The sequence below is a fragment of the Mixophyes fleayi genome, chromosome 4 (assembly GCF_038048845.1).
Source record: "Mixophyes fleayi isolate aMixFle1 chromosome 4, aMixFle1.hap1, whole genome shotgun sequence".
Classification (NCBI taxonomy): Eukaryota; Metazoa; Chordata; class Amphibia; order Anura; family Limnodynastidae; genus Mixophyes; species Mixophyes fleayi.
This window is the reverse complement of record NC_134405.1, coordinates 318,161,975-318,181,196: the sequence shown is the minus strand read 5'-3', so window position 1 is coordinate 318,181,196 and position 19,222 is coordinate 318,161,975. Positions and strand designations below refer to the sequence as shown.

The 19,222-nt window shown below is 40.2% G+C and overlaps 1 protein-coding gene across 3 annotated transcripts in view; it reads right to left on the bottom strand.

Annotated features, from left to right (window-relative positions):
- Window positions 1-19,222, bottom strand: part of CYFIP2 (cytoplasmic FMR1 interacting protein 2) — a 67,810-nt gene that overhangs the window by 29,224 nt on the left and 19,364 nt on the right. For all 3 annotated transcript variants that reach the window (XM_075210146.1, XM_075210149.1, XM_075210147.1), the window contains exons 3-11: window positions 18,279-18,446; window positions 16,176-16,265; window positions 14,507-14,584; window positions 13,244-13,345; window positions 9,499-9,680; window positions 6,770-6,866; window positions 6,153-6,281; window positions 3,027-3,131; window positions 1,466-1,557 (exon numbers count right to left, since the gene is read on the bottom strand). In XM_075210146.1, the coding sequence (XP_075066247.1) occupies window positions 1,466-1,557; window positions 3,027-3,131; window positions 6,153-6,281; window positions 6,770-6,866; window positions 9,499-9,680; window positions 13,244-13,345; window positions 14,507-14,584; window positions 16,176-16,265; window positions 18,279-18,395 (992 nt within the window). In that variant the 5' untranslated portion in view covers window positions 18,396-18,446. The remainder of the gene's footprint in view (window positions 1-1,465; window positions 1,558-3,026; window positions 3,132-6,152; window positions 6,282-6,769; window positions 6,867-9,498; window positions 9,681-13,243; window positions 13,346-14,506; window positions 14,585-16,175; window positions 16,266-18,278; window positions 18,447-19,222) is intronic.

The window sequence follows — 19,222 nt, the reverse complement described above, 5'->3', positions numbered from 1 at the left end:
TCTAGCTATTATTGTCAAGAATGCACTAGATAGACAATAGCTAGAATCTAATTGGTTGCTATGGGCAACATCTCCACTTTTTCTTTTTAGAAAGTTTGATAAATCTACGCAATAGGGTCTAGACCTACTAAATAACAAATGAATATTTATAGTACAATTCCATTACTAAAATAAGACTTTGGCAATCTTAAGCCTTTCCCTACACACCAATGTGTCCAGTTTTAAGCTCTTAAATCATAATTTATAGGGGGATTCAATCTTCAGATAACTCACATTTATTGCTGTGTACATGACATTGCACAACTTTACCAAATGTCTGTTTTTTCTCTGCCTGGAATATTTCTGTGTTTTTCAGCAATGGCTTTAAAATAGACAGACAAGCCTGTTTATTTTAATCTCCCTTGGTTAAGATGTAGATCAGCTTTGCACTGAGCAAACAGCTTGTTCTGTGTAATAGCCAAGGGCTACAAACATAGACAGCTCTGGGGAAAAACACAAAAGAAAGCCAGCAAGATAAGCCAATGTATGTGCAAAATGTTGCAGTAAGTCATTATCAAACCAATAAATTAAAGAGGGTGTCTGAGGGTGGAAAAACCCCTTTCTGATGAACAGATTGGTAAACTTTAAATGCTAAACTGAAAGCAATGCAAATAAGCGATAAAACACAACTGATTTCGCTGTTCAACCACAGACCCTTTTTACCTGATGTTTTGCCATGAAAGAAGATCGGAATCTGTATGAAAACAAGTTGCTGAAACAAGGCAATCCATTACCTGATAGAGGGCTTTCGATATGAGTTATCCTGTGACAGGGCCTGTTCTTTGTTCTCATACAGACGGACAGATTGGGTAAACAATGCTTTTGGTAAAACACACTTTTATATTAAACCCAAAGACAACACCTTCTAATGAGTTTTTCATTTGTATATGAACTCTATTTTTATTGTAATGAAAAAAACATCAGTGCCCACTGAAAGGAAAGTGAAAATTCAAAGTATAAACCATTAAAAAAGAGGTCAATCATCTACTCGGCTGGTATGATGTAAGTCACTGCTCCTGCTCATTTTAGCACAAAAATGCTCCCAAACCTGGAATCTCACGGGCACCCCCAAAAAAGATCTGAAAACGAGGTTGGATTTCTACCAACATCAACCTTTGGTTTCCAAGTCTCAGTGATATATGCCCAGACAAGTAACAGAACTCAGGTAGCTGACACTAAAGTGTTCAGGAGCAGTATTGTTTGTCCTAACGGCCAGGCGGCTATACATGGAGATACGGCAGCACTAAGCAGCTTTTGGCAGCAAAGCCAGGGCACAGTAAATGCATTTTCCAACCACAAGCTGCTTACTGCTGTGGTTAATTACTTCCTCCTCAAACACCAGAATAAATGATTCAGCAAGTTGCACTGTGATGAGGCCTCCTCCTATCACTCCTCAGAGCCAAGAGACATTACGGCTTGCACTCACTTTGACTTGTTCTCCTCATAGTGAGCACTGGTCTTAATGTATCTGGCCAGCTCTATCTGCATGTCTCCAAAGAGCGGCACCACCTGCAGCTGCTGCAAGAGAGAACAGAGACGGACTGCACAATTAGACACACAAGTACAGCATCCAGGAAGCTCTGTATATGAGCACAGTAGGACAGGGTGCATGAGACGAGTTATCACACACAGGCTATGTGTGACGCCCTCAAGGTTGTTGATGGATCCTTCTTCTTAAAAAGGAACGAACATGCATTTTGTTTATCTGTTTTAAATCCACTGTAAATGGGGGACACAAAGTATAATGAAAGCAGGCGTTTCCACGCGGTTATGGTCCCTCAGTTAATTAAGAATGTGGGATCAATTTATATCCCATCATGCTTAGAGTCATGAACAATAAAATCACAGGAAGCGCCAGTTGCCTGTTACTTCATCTACTATAGCTGGGGTAAAGTATCTCTGTGACTGTTTGACAGGGGTGATCGTTAGGGAACGTCTGGCAAGAACTATTCAGGTGATGACTTCTGAAATTGCTAAAGTTTCACAAAGAACAGTGGGTAAGGTGATGAAGACATGGAAGTATGAGAGAAAGATATCAGCTTGGGACAATTGTGGATAAAATTGAGGCTGGGTTCCATCACTATTAAGAAAACAACATTTTTAGGTTTGAAAAGTGGAGATGTTGCTATAGCAACCAATCAGATTCTAGTCATCATTTATTTAGTACATTCTACAAAATGACAGTTAGAATCTGATTGGTTGCTATAGGCAACATCTCCACTTTGCAAGCCCGCCAGAAACTCCCAGCTTGATACATTTACCCCCCAGCACTCTATGCCATGGTACATTACTGCTATTCTAGTGGCTTGTAGCTCAGTGGTTTGGAAGTGGTTTACTTTATTTTGGCAGCTACCTCTTAAATGGAGCATGGGGTTTAAAGCAGCGGATGGGATATGGGAAAATGACAATGCCTCACATTAATAAATGGAAAGGAAAGAGTGTTTTCACCCCCTTAACTGTCTGGCACCTTCTGTGCCAATATACTGGTAGCGGATTATTGATAACATTAATAATTCAAAGCTGTTGTTCCTGAATGAAAGCCAATAGGACGAGTACTAAGACTATTCTGTATTGGCTCAGCCATGGTACCTTCGCTCTTCTCAATTACCATCTCTCAATCTGCTGTGGTTCAAGGGGTTTCTTATCAGTTGCAGCTTACTATGGGACTGTTCCTTATCAAACGTCAAGTGATTAGAAAATTTAGATGACTCTACAAATACCTGGGGGTAAATGTATCAAGCTGAGTTTTACAGCGAGTTTGAAAAGTGGAGATGTTGCCTATAGCAACCAATCAGATTCTAGCTGTCATTTTGTAGAATGTACTAAATAAATGATAGCTAGAATCTGATTGGTTTTTCAAACCCGCCGGAAAACTCTCAGCTTGATACATTTACCCCCTGGTGTTTAAAGAACACTGAATACGTTTGTACCATTGGAGAAATGGAGAATTACTCTGTGTGTATAGAAGGGTGAACTGTACACATCACCTTGAAGAATTTGTCAATTTTGCTCAAGTTTATCCTCTTTTTGGCATCCAGTTTATAAATGTTGCTGACATTTCCATCCATCAGGTACAACCCGAAACCCATCACCTGCAAGACAGAGACGAATAGTCACATAGAGACGGATTCATTTACAGGATCTGCTTAATCTTTCAGCTGTTTTTTGTTTTCCAAGAAGTCCGATTCACTCCACGTTTCGTGACATTACCTAGCATGTCCACATAGTGTGACACTGGGCGTGATGAGGTAACTCACCCACCATTATCTGGATCAGAAATATATCTTTTAAAAATCCCTACAGCTCAGGTAAGTGAGATTTTTTTTATCTTTTTCCTAATTCCTCCCAACATTAAGTTGTAGTTTTTGGTGGGTGGAGTTATCCTTTGAAGTGTATGTGTTTACTGCACACAATCCAGGCAGCCATTTTGCGATCCAACCTAACATTTAGAAGAATGCGGCCTATCAATGCACTAGGAACCAGTGACATCACTGAGGTACAAATCACAAAATGGCTGCTTCCACTGTGTGTAGGCTTTGGAAAAACTTTAAATCTATGTGAAATGTACAGATAAAAACAACATTTAGGCAGTATTGTATATCTGCATGTAAGGTATTTCCCTCCCAACTACTCCGCTTCCTCTCCTCCACTGCATGCCCATCTCTAACTCACCTCTTCAACCTGTCACTCTCCACTGGCACATTACCATCCTCGTTTAAACATGTGCTCATCTCACCTATTCTAAAGAAACCATCTCTCGATCCAGCCTCTTTCTCCAACTACCGCCCTATTTCTCTCCTTCCATTTGCCTCCAAACTACTTGAAAGATTAATGTACAAACGTCTGTCTCACTTTCTCTCCTCTTATTCTATTCTTCCGCCCCCAACATTCCTCTGAAACTGCTCTCACAAAAGTGACCAATGATCTACTTACTGCAAAATCTAATGGTAATTTCTCCATACTCATTCTCCTGGACCTCTCTGCTCCTTTTATTATTTTTTTATTATTAATATTTATTTATACACTGCTCCTTTTGACACTGTTGATCACCCTCTTCTCCTACAACCTTCATTCCATTGACCTTCGTGACACAGTTCTTTACTGGATCACTTCCTACCTATCGAACCACTCCTTTAGTGTTTCTACCTCTGGCACATCTTCCCCTCCACTCTCACTATCTGTTGGGGTCCCACAAGGCTCTGTTCTTGGCCCTTTACTTTTTTCATTGTACACCTCTTATCATGGGGCACTAATTCGCTCATTCGACCTCCAATAACACCTCTATGCTGATGACACCCAAATCTATATCTCTTCCCCTGACCTCTCCCTTTCTGTACTATCTCGTGTAACCAACTGTCTTTCTATCTCCACATGGATGTCCCAACGCTACCTAAAGCTCAACATGTCCAAAACAGAGCTTATTATCTTCCCTCCTGCCAGAGTCACCACCTGCCCTCAAATCTCCCTCACTGACAATAACACCACAATACCCTCAGTCTCACAATCCCGCTGCCTTGGTGTCACACTTGACTCCACCCTCTGCTTTATTTCTCACATACAGACTCTCTCCCGGTCCTGTAGACTCCACCTTACATTACCAGAATACGTCCTTTTCTTACTCAACATGTTACCAAAACTCTTATCCATTCCCTCATCATCTCCCATCTTGACTATTGCAACCTCCTGCTATCTGGCATTCCTGACAACTATATATCCACACTTCAATCCATCCTAAATGCTGCTGCAAGACTGATCTTCCTCTCTCAGCGCTCCACATCTGCTGCTCCACTTTGCAAATCCCTACACTGGCTCCCTGTGTCCTCCAGAATCCAATTCAAATTACTCACCCTTACCTACAAAGCCCTCAACAACACCCCTGCATACATCTCAAATCTCATATCAAAATACTCTCCCATACACCCTCTTAGATCTACCTCTGACCTGCACCTTGTCTCGTCTCTGATAACCACCTCTCACTCCCGCCTACAAGACTTCTCCCGTGCTGCTCCCCACTTATGGAATTCCCTACAATGCTCAATCAGACTTTCCCACAGCCTTCAAATCTTTAGCTGCTCTTTGAAAATCCATCTCTTTTTTAGAGGTGACCTTATCCTCAATAACACTATCACACTAATGCACCCTCACAATTATCCCAATCTCCATACTCTGAGCCACACTCGCTCCTCTTGTTTCAGCTGTGCCCTCCTCCACTTAGAATGTAAACTCTCTAATGAGCAGGGTCCTTCATACCCTTTGTTTTCATGTATGCATTTATTTTGTCTACCTGGTCTGTTCTTGTCTTACATATGTCTTGTTTTATATATGTCCTTGTCTTTCCTACTGTACGGCGCTGCAGAGCCTTACAAATCTACGATAATAATAATAATAATGTAGGAGGCAGCGCAAGTGAGACTTACTTATTATACTTACCTCACACAATTACTTATCCTTTAAGGAGGGCAAATGTGTTATTGTTTAATGTGGATAAAACCTTGCACTAAAGTTTCAATGCTTCACTTTTTTAAAATAATAGCAATAATTAAAAAGGACAGACACATTTTGCAAATCTGGTCATTTGGCAACAGGACCTAATAAACATATGATGTGACCACATTCTCCAGCCACCATTAAAAAGCAATTGCTCACTATGGGCCTCATGTAGAGTCGGACGCAATGTGCATCTAAGACGTACATGGAAAAGCAGGAGTGGAAGGCATGGTGGCATGCAACCCCAGTTGCATCCCACTCGTAATACCCTACTGAGTTGCGACCAGCTCCTGCAGCTAACTAACTACTGCCACCTAATTCCTGCCGCACTTTTTCAGTCTTTTTTGACGTGTGTTCCGCCTGCGTCTTGATCCGCCTAGGGTAGTTTTTGCGTTTAGTCACCCATAGTATCTAAATTATTCACGGTCACGCCTACATAACTCCGTGTTCCACCCTTTCCCTCGTACTGAGACGCAAGCTGTCGCAAGTTTACACTGGGTCTGAAAAGCAGACGGAACTGATGCTTCCTGCGCATGCGCGGCAGTGGAAATGTGCACAATGCGCCTGAAATGGACTTTGCGTACGACTCTAAATGAGGCCCTATGATGTCCCTGATAACAGTTTACCTTCAGCAGCATATGCTTTTCACTTGGTGTCAGGTACATTTTATTCTCATAATAATCCACGCAGATATTGACAATGTCGGCCAGCAGCTCCTCGTACCCGGGAATCACCTCAAGTTGCTGGTGCAGACACTGTTAGGGCAATAACACAATGACGTTACGTTCTAAACATTCCGGGAAGTCCGCTGTAGTAACACATGTTATACAGAAACATACAAGATCGATATTCACATCAGACCGTCTGCTGCCATCCTTGTTCCAGCTGTAATCCTCTGGTGTTAGGATGGCCATGCATAAGTAGATATGATCATGCAAGCAGATTGCACGTGTGTGGGCTTGTATTACAGGAAGCAGTAAGACATCGTCAGGGATAATAGGAAAAACATTATAGGTATATAGGAGAGAGTGCATAGAGGGGTCTGATAAATAATGACAGGGAGTAAAGTCAAATTTAGGAGGGTTGCGGGAACGGCTGGAGAAAACGGGAGGGAGATGGAAAAAGTAGGATTCGGGGAAGAATATAAAGAATAAAACATAATGGGGTGTAAAATGTTTTCAGTTGGGAGACGTGGATACCTATAATATCACCTGTGTAATCATAATGTGAAAAGAGTATCTACCTGGGTGATCCTGTTATGGTTGGCTAAGAACATGGAGAGATTCTGAGACTCTTGGATGGACTGAGGGTCGGCCATCTTTCTTAGGAACTGGGCAGCACTGCAAGCGAATGAGAGTAAATATAATAATAATGATATAACGAATTCGCTACCAACACACACAGCTAGTGTCGCAATCTACTTACAATACACAACACAACCAAGATTGACCTTGGACTTATTTCATTCAGTGGTATCTACCTGTACGCTTCTCTTCCTCCCAATATTGTCTTTTGTATATGTAATTACTGAAATGAATTGTATATTATTACTGTATTTAAATTCTACATATTCTTGTTAAATGTTATAAAATAATAGTACAATTATTCATATTGCATAATATCATAATTAAAAAACGTTAATTTTTTCCTATTATGAAAGGAATTATGTATTTTTTTTTACACAAAATAAGGTTGAATAACATGGTGGAGAAAGCGCTAGTCTGCTGTAACCCAGAGCAACCAATCAGAAATTAGCTATCCTTTGCATAACTTGCACTAGAATTAACAGAGGTAATTGGTTGCTATGGGCGACAGCACAGTTGTGCCCTTTGCATCATGTTATTAAAGTGTGGTTGGGTACGATATGGCAACGGCGAATCTGTCGACAGATTCATTCTGTCCACATGTTTAAAATGTTGACATTGTGAATGTTGACAGTAGTAATGTCGACAGTTACAATGTCGACATTCAAAGGGCAATGCTGAAATAGTTAATGGATAATAAAAGACAGAAAACACACCTCAACAAACACCTTAACTCCAAACCCCCAAACACATTAACCCTAGTGCTGCCAGCAGACCCCATCTCTCTATAGAATCCAGCCTGGTTGTCACTATGGCAGGGGAACCACACGCTTTTTGTCGCCCCCAGTTTTGCTAGTACCAGCCTTGGCTGGCAGCACTACGGTTAATTTGTTTGGGAGGGGAAAGCGGCAGTTTTAAAAATGTATTTAGAGAGATTCTCTCTTGGTGCAATGAATGTGTAAGAATGGTGTCACAGAGAGAAATGTAAAAATACACAAATATTTATTCACGGAACAAAAATTTAAAAAGTTCTGTCCACAACAAACAAAATCCAAAACCCAATGGGTTGAGTAAAGTTCATATGAATGAATATAAACAGAGGCAATCACCAATAAAAATGTATTTATTTACTGTATTGTGCCAGCAAGTCTGCCAGCAGCACTAGGGTTAAAAGTGCTGTCGATGGCTATACAAAAGACGCTGTCCCATCTGATCCATAGAATAGTTGCAAATCTTCCTTAAACGTGAAAACAATGTGTGAGGAAAAAAGTTTATGTCCAAAAATAATAATAAAACAATAGTTCAGAGGGTCACTCACAAGGATATAAATAACATACAACAGAAACCACAGCAATTTTGTGTCAAAAATTCAAATGTTTCAGCGACAGTGAACAACCACCAAAACTCCCGATGTGATTGCACTCGCTGCAGGTAGTATTGTGTTGGTTTTTTTTACATATATATTTTCATTTACATTTCAAACACTTAATCAGGGATAAAGATACCGAAGGAGAGGAAAGGGATGATACAAATCAATACAGCAACAAAATCTTATATAAAAAAAATCAGACACAGCGCAACGTATGAAAGGGTTCTACTCATGCACTAGAAGATGATCCTTCTGTGCCCTGCAAACCCCCAACCACCCAACAGAGGGCGGTAAAGAACCCTTGCCCCAAAGGGCCCTGAAGCTGGTCTGGCAGTCCGCTTCATCCAAGCCTAAGATTCCTCTGACTGCGCAAGTCCCTGCAAGGTCTCTTCATCATCATCACCATTTATTTATATAGCGCCACTAATTCCGCAGCGCTGCACAGAGAACTCATCCACATCAGCCCCTGCCCCATTGGAGCTTACAGTCTAAATTCCCCTAACATAGACACACAGACAGACACACAGACACACAGACTAGGGTCAATTTAATAGCAGCCAATTAACCTACTAGTATGTTTTTGGAGTGTGGGAGGAAACCCACGCAAACACAGGGAGAACATACAAATTCCACACAGATAAGGCCATGGTCGGGAATTGAACTCATGACCCCAGTGCTGTGAGGCAGAACTGCTAACCACTGAGCCACCGTCTCTTATACTTGGCTCATTACCCCTACTGAGTATTTCCAGTTACAGCCCTGGATACTTACCACTTTCAGTTATCCTGTCCTCCGTTCCCAGGACAGATGATTAGTTCCAGGAAATTGCATTCAGTTTGTTTCTTCAAACAATAGAGAGTTTGATGGACTTTTGTTTCTGTAGAGAGGTAGAGCCGAGGACACCTGGGATGCACAGGTCTGGTAGGAAAATCTTCCTTACCCCAGCAGGTATTTTACCTTCTTTACGTCAGTGTATAATGCTTATTTATTATGAAATAAATAAGGGTATTATGCTAGATTCTAATTTTTCTTTCCATATTTTTATGTGAATTTTTTTTGATAATCTGGAGAAGTTACTAGACCTGGAAGAATCATCTCTGTCAGAATTGAAAGGTTTTCTTTTTAAATACTTGCTAACAGGTGAGTGCAATCACACCAGGAGTTTTAGTGGTTGTTCACTGTCTGGAGAAACCTTGAGATCATAGTGTTATAGTTTTAATTTTTGGAGTGGGACCCGACGCAGTTCGCATTTCTTTTTTTTTATGGATGGACCATAAAAATTGATCAAAGTCTCCTCACCGTTTATAGGCAGAGTGGTCGTTCTTCACACTGCACTTCATGTTCTTCAGCTCATCCAGTACCGCAAACATGTTGATAAACTTCCCTAGCGTGAGGAGGTACGCCTCCGACACGAAATCCTTCCTGCGCTCGGCGTGACACAGCCGTTTCACCTCATTGCAGAACCGCTCAATCGCCTTACGCTAGAGAACACAACAAGGAATACAGCTTAAACATACATCTAGAAGCAGAGTCAGACTATGAGGGTTAAAGCCTGAACAACAAGAGGTGCTCTTATTGATCATTAAAATGACAACAAACTGATTTTTCTTTTTATTAAAAAAAAAAATAACAAAATTAAATTGTGATGATGTAGTGTTAGCTTCCTAGCAGTTTAAAAAATAGAGTTAACACCATTCAGGTAATACTTTTCAATAATGGCCAACTCTATTGATGCCGACAACTGCAGTGGTGTTGGCACCAATACTGACATATTTTTGTATGTTTGGCCCCAAAAGGTCTAAGGCTGGGTACACACTACAGGCTTTTCACTCGATCACCGGGTAATCAAATGATAAACGACCATTAGGTCTCATATCGCATTAGTGTGTACTCTATAATGATCATGTTTTATCGTTCTAGAAGACATTGTATCGTTTGATTTGATTCTATAAACGGACTAAAAATCTCATTCAACGATGGAACGATGTCTTTCCGATTCTGCCATATACACTATATGTACTCACGACCGGCAGTGTCCATAGATCTCTATGGAGTGTGCTGAGTCAGGATCTTTTCAGCCGATGGTAAATCGTGTAAAACGTGTATAGTGTGTACACATGAATCAGCATGCTGATCAGGGGTAAAATCCTTAAAGATATCGCAGAGGGAGAAGTTTTCTGTAGTGTGTACCCAGCCTAAGAAGGAACCAATCGAAACCAAATGGATCATTTTTGCACATGTCTTAAAATTTGGTCACCAGATGACCACTGTTGGACTAGTATGAAGCCATCTACCGACTGCACTAACAGGCCGCCCTGTGATATGGTCACTTGGCCTGAGCACCTGATGATGAGAGGACCGAGACACATGATCAGCCCTTGTGTGGACAAACTTTCTGTAAATAACGTATTGGGCTTCATTTTAAACATTGAGTAAGACATACGACCATCAGTTATTCTATATTGACAACATGAAATATTTACATTTACTAACATGTGTAGAAGCTGCTACATGAGCTACAGATGGAGAGCAATTAGAAAAAGCTCTAATTGGACTAACCATCCTTCAGTTTCTTAGAAGCAAGAACGCTTGTAAGATAATAACTCGTCCAGTGTCATCTTAGCTTTGCCTGTGCCCAATTCTGTGCCTGTGCTAGACCGCAACGAGTTGTGCATCTAGATGGGACCGTAGAAAGTCATCTAGGTCGTACATTTTCAAAAATTTGACACAATATATATGTATATGCTGATCTACGTTCACTAGTTTGCTAAGGTTTTAGGTATTCAGTTTGTGCCTACTGTGCCTACTGAACATCCATTTGGATGTTTTATCCTTAGATAATAGACTTTTGAAGGACAGTGTGATTTGTTTCATAACCCCTGAGATTTATTTGACCGCAGGTCATCTACATTTTTATAAAAAACATCCTTATGTCTGTTTTTTTCTCCAATTCGTCAGTTAGTCCTGGTTCTTCCATGATGCCTAAACCTCTGACTGATGGGTGAGATAACCAAGTAGAGTTCATGTTGTCTCCGAAAACGTCCTATTTGTCTCGTTGTAGAGTATACCGTCATGTTTTTCTGAATTTACCGAAAACCTTAAATATTACCACTTCATAGACTTTATGACTGTCCTATTGGTACTTGACATGCCCCCTAGAGGAAAGGTTTATGGCTTGTCCGGACCTGAGTGCAAGGCTATGCAGTAATATATTGTGGCCATTCAATAGTAGTTTCAAATAAAGAGACAATAACAGACACACAGGGCCTGATTCATTAAGGAAAATAAGGCAAGAAAAAAGGAGTAAATATTCTAAGGGACAAACCATGTTACAATGCAAGGGGTACAAAATAGTTTATTATTTTGCACATAAGTTAAGTACTGGCTGTTTTTTCATGTAGCACACATATACTTGATAGCTTTATTTTTACACTGAAATTTAAAGTTGATCTAGGACATGCCCTACCCCAACTATAAATCTGTTTCCCACATTTTATATTTACCCCCCCCCCCCCCCTCCAATGCAACATGGTTTTTCCCAGTTGCAGAGTTACTCCTTTTTTATGCTTTGGAAATAGATTAAGGCTATAGTGCCACACTCGCCTCCTCTTAGAGGTAAAAACCAACAGTATGAAACACTAAAGTTGAAATTCTTCTTCAATAAATAGCTCCCAGGATATAAAACAACAATACATCTGCTTCCTGAAAATGAGAACAATTCTCATAGTCTATAATATTTGTAAAGCGATATTTATATAATGAGCAATCACACTCACAATGAGACCTGAAGTACGACCACAATGCAGTAGACAGTTACCAGTCCTAATAAAGTGTATCTGGATGTTTCTTCTACTTTCTGCAGTGCAGAAGGTCTTTAACCTGTCAGTAGATCAGCCGGTGCCAACGTTTCATTGTCCTCTGACCACTTCCTCAGGGAGGGAACATATTCTGGACAATCTTAAATGTGGTTCCATTCGCACTCCTACCTTACCTATAGTAAGGGTTTTATTCCCTTGCTGTTAAAAAGATGGAGGTCCCCACGCTTGTATATAGCTAAAAACTTCAGACAGGAGGATAAGTGTAAAATGGCCTTCAACAATGGGCGTTATGACCATGAGTTTTTGCTGCTGACTTTGTATCGCTCCTTATCATTTGCGTTATGCCTTGGCGAGACCATCTCTCACTCTTTTTGTTAGGCGCCGTCCCTGCTGATCCCCTGTCAGACGGGGACGGACACCTGTCTTCCGGGCAGTTGCGCTCTGTTGCCTAGCAACAGACGCGCTGCTGCTTCCGCTTCAGCTGCCTGTCGGGCGCATGCGCCCTCCCGTTGCCTAGCAACGGGAAGCTACCTTCACTCCAGAGTGCTGCCTCCTGGCTCCTCCAATCACTGCCAATCCTGCTCTATTTATACCTGGCTTTGGCGCCAATAGGGTGCCAGAGTAACAGGTTCTGCACCTAGTGTTCCTGGTTCTTCCTGCTCAGCTTCCCAGATGTTTCTCCCAGTGCTCCTGCTCTCCCGTTGTGACCCGGCTTGGCGACCATCCCTTCTATCTGTTTGACCCATACTGTTCCTGCGACCTTGGCTTGTTGACTATTCCTCTGGATTCTCCCTTGTACCTTGCATTCCCGATTGGCTTGACCCGGACCGTCTGATCCTTCTACACTACACTGGCAACTGGCTAGTAGGACCGTGACCTGCGTGCCCTCTGCAGCAAGGTCCAAACCTCCTTGCGGGGGTCCCCGGCGAATACCAGGGGTACGTTAGACTCCGCACCTGCTAGTTCAGTAGTGCTAATAACGGTTAGTGTTCTCCTTCATTGTAGTCCTCAGTAGGCCTACGGCCTGACACTTTTGTTGGTCCCTAGTTGTACCCATATTGGTCAGTAACGATAGCTTTGTGTACAAGACCTGGGGACAACTAGGTTCTGGTGAACACATTAAGTTCCATGAGAAAGGGGGCTAATAAGGCAAAGACCTAGATGAGCCCGGATATGTGGCTGACCTACTGGTTTCACTATTACACAAGAATCCAGCAGCATCTTACCTGGAAATACATGAACTTCATCAGTTTGGTGACCTCGGGTTCCAGGACTTCCACCGTCTTCTCATAAATCTCCACACGGTTTGGCTGCTCGTTACACTTTACCTTCAATGGAACATTAGACAATAATTTTTATTTTGCTGTTTAATCAGCTTTTTTTTCCTAAATAAAAGTTTCACACACCAGCATTATGTGAATGGGACTTTAATTAACGAGTATCTGTCACCGGCACATAGTATAGGCAGCCATTTTTTGAGCTAAACCACTATCTATGAACCTGCAGGGAAGGAACCAGTGACATCGAGGAAATATTTCCTGAATAACATTCTAGAGGCCCTGGTCTACATTGTATTAATGTTGGCCGTATTCATTTCAATATTTTAGGAGCTCACAAAATGGCTGCCTCCACGGTGTTTAGGCGATAGATATGCTTTAAGGCCGAGTAGGCCACAAAGATAAAATTAATAACAGTAAGTAGTCATTGGGGTCAAACATCTAAAGAGGGTTAGATGTCTGAAGAGGAAGAGAGTGACTGGAACACAGCAGTGTCAGAACAATGAGGTGGACAAATAGGGAATAGAGAATAACAGGGAATAAATAACAATAGGGAATAATAGGGAATAGAGAATATTAGAGAATAGAGAACAATAGGGAATAGATAACAATAGGGAATAATAGGGAATAGAGAATATTAGAGAATAGAGAACAATAAAGAATAATATGAAATATAGAACAATAAAGAATAATAGGAAATACAGAACAAAAAAGAATAATAGGGAATAGAGAAAAATACAGAATAATATAGAATAGAGAATAATAGAGAACAGAGAATAGAGAACAGAGAATAATAGGGAATAGAGAACAATAGAGAACAGAGAATAATAGGGAATAGAGAACAATAAAGAATAATATGAAATATAAAACAATAAAGAATAATAGGGAATAGAGAATAATAGGGAATAGAGAAAAATACAGAATAATATGGAATAGATAACAATAGAGAATAATAGAGAACAGAGAACAATAGAGAACATAGAACAATAGAGAACAGAGAATAATAGGGAATAGAGAATAATAGGGAACAGAGAATAATACAGAATAATATGGAATAGAGAACAATAGAGAATAATAGAGAATAGAGAACAATAGATAACAGAGAATAATAGGAAATATAGAACAATAAAGAATAATAGGGAATATAGAATAATAGGGAATGGAGAATAATAGGGAACAATGAATAGTGTGCAGGTCTCTGCTTACACCCACCTGTGGGATGGCTCGGGAACAGCTCCTCCATGTATACAACATGACAGCGTACTCCTGTCCCTCTTCCAGCATCTCATTCTGTAACATAATCATGTCAGCAATATATTCACACATATAATAATATGGTCAGTGCTCAATACTATGTAGACTCTGGTTCCTACAGTTCTCCCTATAACTGAGGTTATCATACTAAGGGCTAGATTTACTAAGCTGCGGGTTTGAAAAAGTGGAGATGTTGCCTATAGTAACCAATCAGATTCTAGCTTTCATTTATTTAGTACTTTCTACAGAATGACAGCTAGAATCTGATTGGTTGCTATAGGCAACATCCACACATTTTCAAACCCGCAGCTTAGTAAATCTAGCCCTAAATGTTTCACACAGCGGGGAATGAGATCTGTTTTCAGAACTGCTGGACAGCTCCTGTTCACAAACACTGCTATTCTGTGAATAAACTCCTATAAACAACATCTTATAAATGGTGTGTTGTGAGGTCATCACTTATAACCAGAGATTTCTGATGTCACCACTTTAATGTGCATTAGGATAATGTATGTTAAGAGGATACTATACCCCCTGTTGTACGTTATTACAGATATGTATAAAAGCGTTGCCTGTCCTTAACACTGAATTTTCACCAAGTCTACATTTATTCCTGTACTGATTCTAACTTGTTTGTTTGGTGAACATTCCAGTTTTCTTTGTCTTTGTCAGTTTCTCTGTCTACCATACATATGATTCTTTTGGCTCACTGGCTGAACGGCTTCTGTCCCCCAATGCTATGCAATAAAAAAAGCCACTATGTTAAAAAACAAACATGTTTAATTATAATGTTGTGTTGTTAATGAATGCTTAAACTTGCCACACACGTACATATTAGATCATTTCTTGTAAATTGTGCATTCCCCAATTGTACCTTACAGGGGCGGACCTAGACGTAACCTTTAGGAGGTGGGGGGGATTTAGCATAATCACGCCTTCATTCCGATTGGCTGGCCCCGGAAAACCCCGCCCACCACCCGCGATTGGCCCCGCCTCTCCACACGTTTTGATCGGCGTCTTGGACCAAAATTTAAAGGACTTGTGCTGGTAGGGGGGGGGTTTGCCCCGATCGCCCCCCCTGGATCCGGCACTGGTGTCATATCAAAATAAGACGCAGTTGGATCTCAGTTGATCCAGCAGGGTGTACAGTCAGGCTTGGCGCTGTTTCCCATTGGTGAGATCATTGGTTGTCCCAAAATTGGATTGAACGCAGAGAGGACATGTCCGTGTGTGTAGAGAAAAGGCTGGTACTCAGCCCAGAGCCACAACAGTGGTTCCATCACATGGTTGGGCAAACTAGAATGTGAAACGCGTGTGGTCAGCTTTAGTTTCTTCAATTATTTTACTGTGCTGTGACTAAAATTTCTCAATGAGACTAGCTCGACTATATAATCCCGATTCCAACCATGTTAAGGATGCTATCAAGTACATTATCACCGTCTTTCCATAAATCTTTACTGCATTTATTTTTTCCAAATGTATTTTTAAACAGACAATACTTACAATGTCTTGGTCTCCATGCATATTTAAAGAAAGCCAGAACAATCTTCTTTACATAATGCAATTTCTGAAGTTTTGAATGATTTTAGGAGCATTAGAAACCAATCTGCATCCTGCACATACTCACCATGCTGGAGTGGACAGTGGCCTGCTCTATGTACCTGGCTATACCAGTTACAAACGCATTCCGATCCTCAAAGTTGGTATCAAAGTTGGCCTGTGAGAACATAATATAGATAATATAGGGAGATTCTCCAGAACCTGGTCTACAGAACAATTTAAAAGATTCCCCTACCTCTCCAGTGCTTACGTACCACATAAAGGCATAGAGGTATAATAAATACAATCAGTAATAGTTGTTTAAATGGTGCTTAACGCTGTCATTGCTTATTAATGGTTAGCTATTACAGTACATAAATTAAATTACTAAGCACAGTATATAATGTCTACAGGTTAATTTCTTAATCTCACTGAAACACAATTTCTTTCATTCTGTGGAAAGTGAAGTAACTGTGGTTGAAAACATGATAACGAGTCACACATTAAGGGCACAAAATGTGCACAAATTGCAATGATGTCCTTTGCGTACAATGACAGTGTAAATCTTTGAGTGACTCTGACTACATTTTAAGAGTAATATAGTTTCAGTATAATGTCCTTTTTATTGTCTATAAAAATTTCTCCAGTTATTATATAGTTGGAATAATATTATCGCTGATAATAATGAAGTTTGGAACAGTAACTGATTTTATCAACAATTTCTGCCATTGAAATCACTTCTGGAGATGAACAAACATGCTTGACAAAATTAATTTAGGTAAGGACAAATGCAATATATTTACACCTTACTTATTCTTATAACTTGATTTTGGATGGACATTATTGGTTAATAATGACATATTAACAGCACTATGTAAGGATGGTGAATACGTGTGGAATACCAGTTCATTTTGGCTTTGTAGGCCTGTGATTAGTACAATACACAACAACGATCGTAATATGTATAGTTTGGAGCAGAGAAGGCAAAGGGGGGACTTGACAAAAACTTTCAAATATATCAAGGGTTTGAACAAGGTACAGGAGGGAAACATTCTTCAAAGGAAGAGAAGTATTAGAACACAAGGACATGTACTGACACTGGGGGGAAGTAGGTTCACAGGAAATTTGAGGAAAAATGACTTCACAGAAAGGGTAGTGGATAAGTGGAATATCCTCCCATCAGAGGTGGTAGAGGCTAATGCATTAGAGCAAGTTAAACATATGTGGGATAGACATAAGGATATCATTACAAAGATTAAAGGACCAAATAGGGTTTGAGGTTAAAAAATGTCAATAAAAAATGGGCAGACTAGGGGCCTGATTCATTAAAGATCTTAACTTAAGAAACTTCTTATTTCAGTCTCCTGGACAAAACTATGTTACAATGCAAGGGGTGCAAATTAGTATTCTGTTTTGCACATAAGTTAAATACTGACTGTTTTTCATGTAGCACACAGATATCAACTTTAAATTTCAGTTTACAAATAAGCTATCAAGTATTTGTGTGCTACATGAAAAAACAGTCAGTATTTAACTTATGTGCAAAACAGAATACTAATTTGCACTCCTTGCATTGTAACATGGTTTTGTCCAGGAGACTGAAATAAGAAGTTTCTTAAGTTAAGATCCTTAATGAATCAGGCCCTAGGTTATTATCTACTGTCAAATTCTATGTTTCTAAGACTTATTGCCACGCAGCTGGTACAATATATAATATGAGATATACAGAGCGAAGGCTTATTTTTTATTTTTTCTCTGGTTTTGCCTCAAAATATTGGCTATGTTGTCTTGGCGGATGTCCATCAGGCCTATGTAAGGCTCATTTGGGTGTGGCTCACAAGCCAGCCCTTACTAGATGTAAGCCCCTATACCTGGGAAGTGAGCATAGCTGATTTTAACTGAATGTTTATGGTGTTTGAAGCATATAGGTCAGTGTAGGACCTGCATATAACGAGGTGCTGGGATGCAGGCTTAAATGTTTTGGTCAAAATATGAACCAATACCTCATGTTTTCATTTTGCTAGATACAGACAAATATGCAGTATAAAGGATATGCACTGAAAACAACTGTCATTTTGTTTTGTATACATATATGGGCATTATATTGCCACGCAGCTGGTACCATATACAACATGGGATATACCGAGCGCAGGTTTATTTGTTCTCTGGTTTTGACACAACAAGACTCTACCTGGTACATTATGGAGGATGGCGGAGGCTCGATGCATGGCTGCTGGTCAGGGAGGGGCAGCTCCTCCAGCAGGTCCACGTTTGATAACGCATCTTCCAGCGTCACGTGGGTGGTCATGGTGAGTAAATCCGGTAGCACCAGTCTCCAGGGAGTTTATAACAAAGTTATCTATTTGAGAGAGAAATATAGTAACATTTAAATGCACTCTGACGCTGGTTTAATTTATGTTATGTTTGTTCAACATAAAACTTGAGAGATGAATATATAATATACATATATAATATATATATAATAATACTCTTGTTACAGCACTTTACTTAATTTCTACCAAGGTGCTACTAATCCTAGGCACACTAATACCTGTGTGTAGAGAACCACTGTTGTTGTTTCTGTCCCATAATTCCCTTATTTCTTACCAATATTTCTGCTATGTAATGGCAGTGGGCATATTCAGACTGTAAAGCAAAATAGCAAAAATGTGCTAAGATGTTCATACCAGAGTGAAGCCTCTTTGTCCAAGAGAACACTTTTATACACACTTGCATAAACTAGCCTAACACACTTGTATAAACTAGCCTAACACACTTGCATAAACTAGCCTAATACACTTGCATAAACTAGCCTAACACACTTGTATAAACTAGCCTAATACACTTGCATAAACTAGCCTAACACACTTGTATAAACTAGCCTAACACACTTGCATAAACTAGCCTAACACACTTGCATAAACTAGCCTAACACACTTGCATAAACTAGCCTAACACACTTGCATAAACTAGCCTAACACACTTGCATAAACTAGCCTAACACACTTGCATAAACTAGCCTAACACACTTGTATAAACTAGCCTAATACACTTGCATAAACTAGCCTAACACACGTGCATAAACTAGCCTAACACACTTGCATAAACTAGCCTAACACACTTGCATAAACTAGC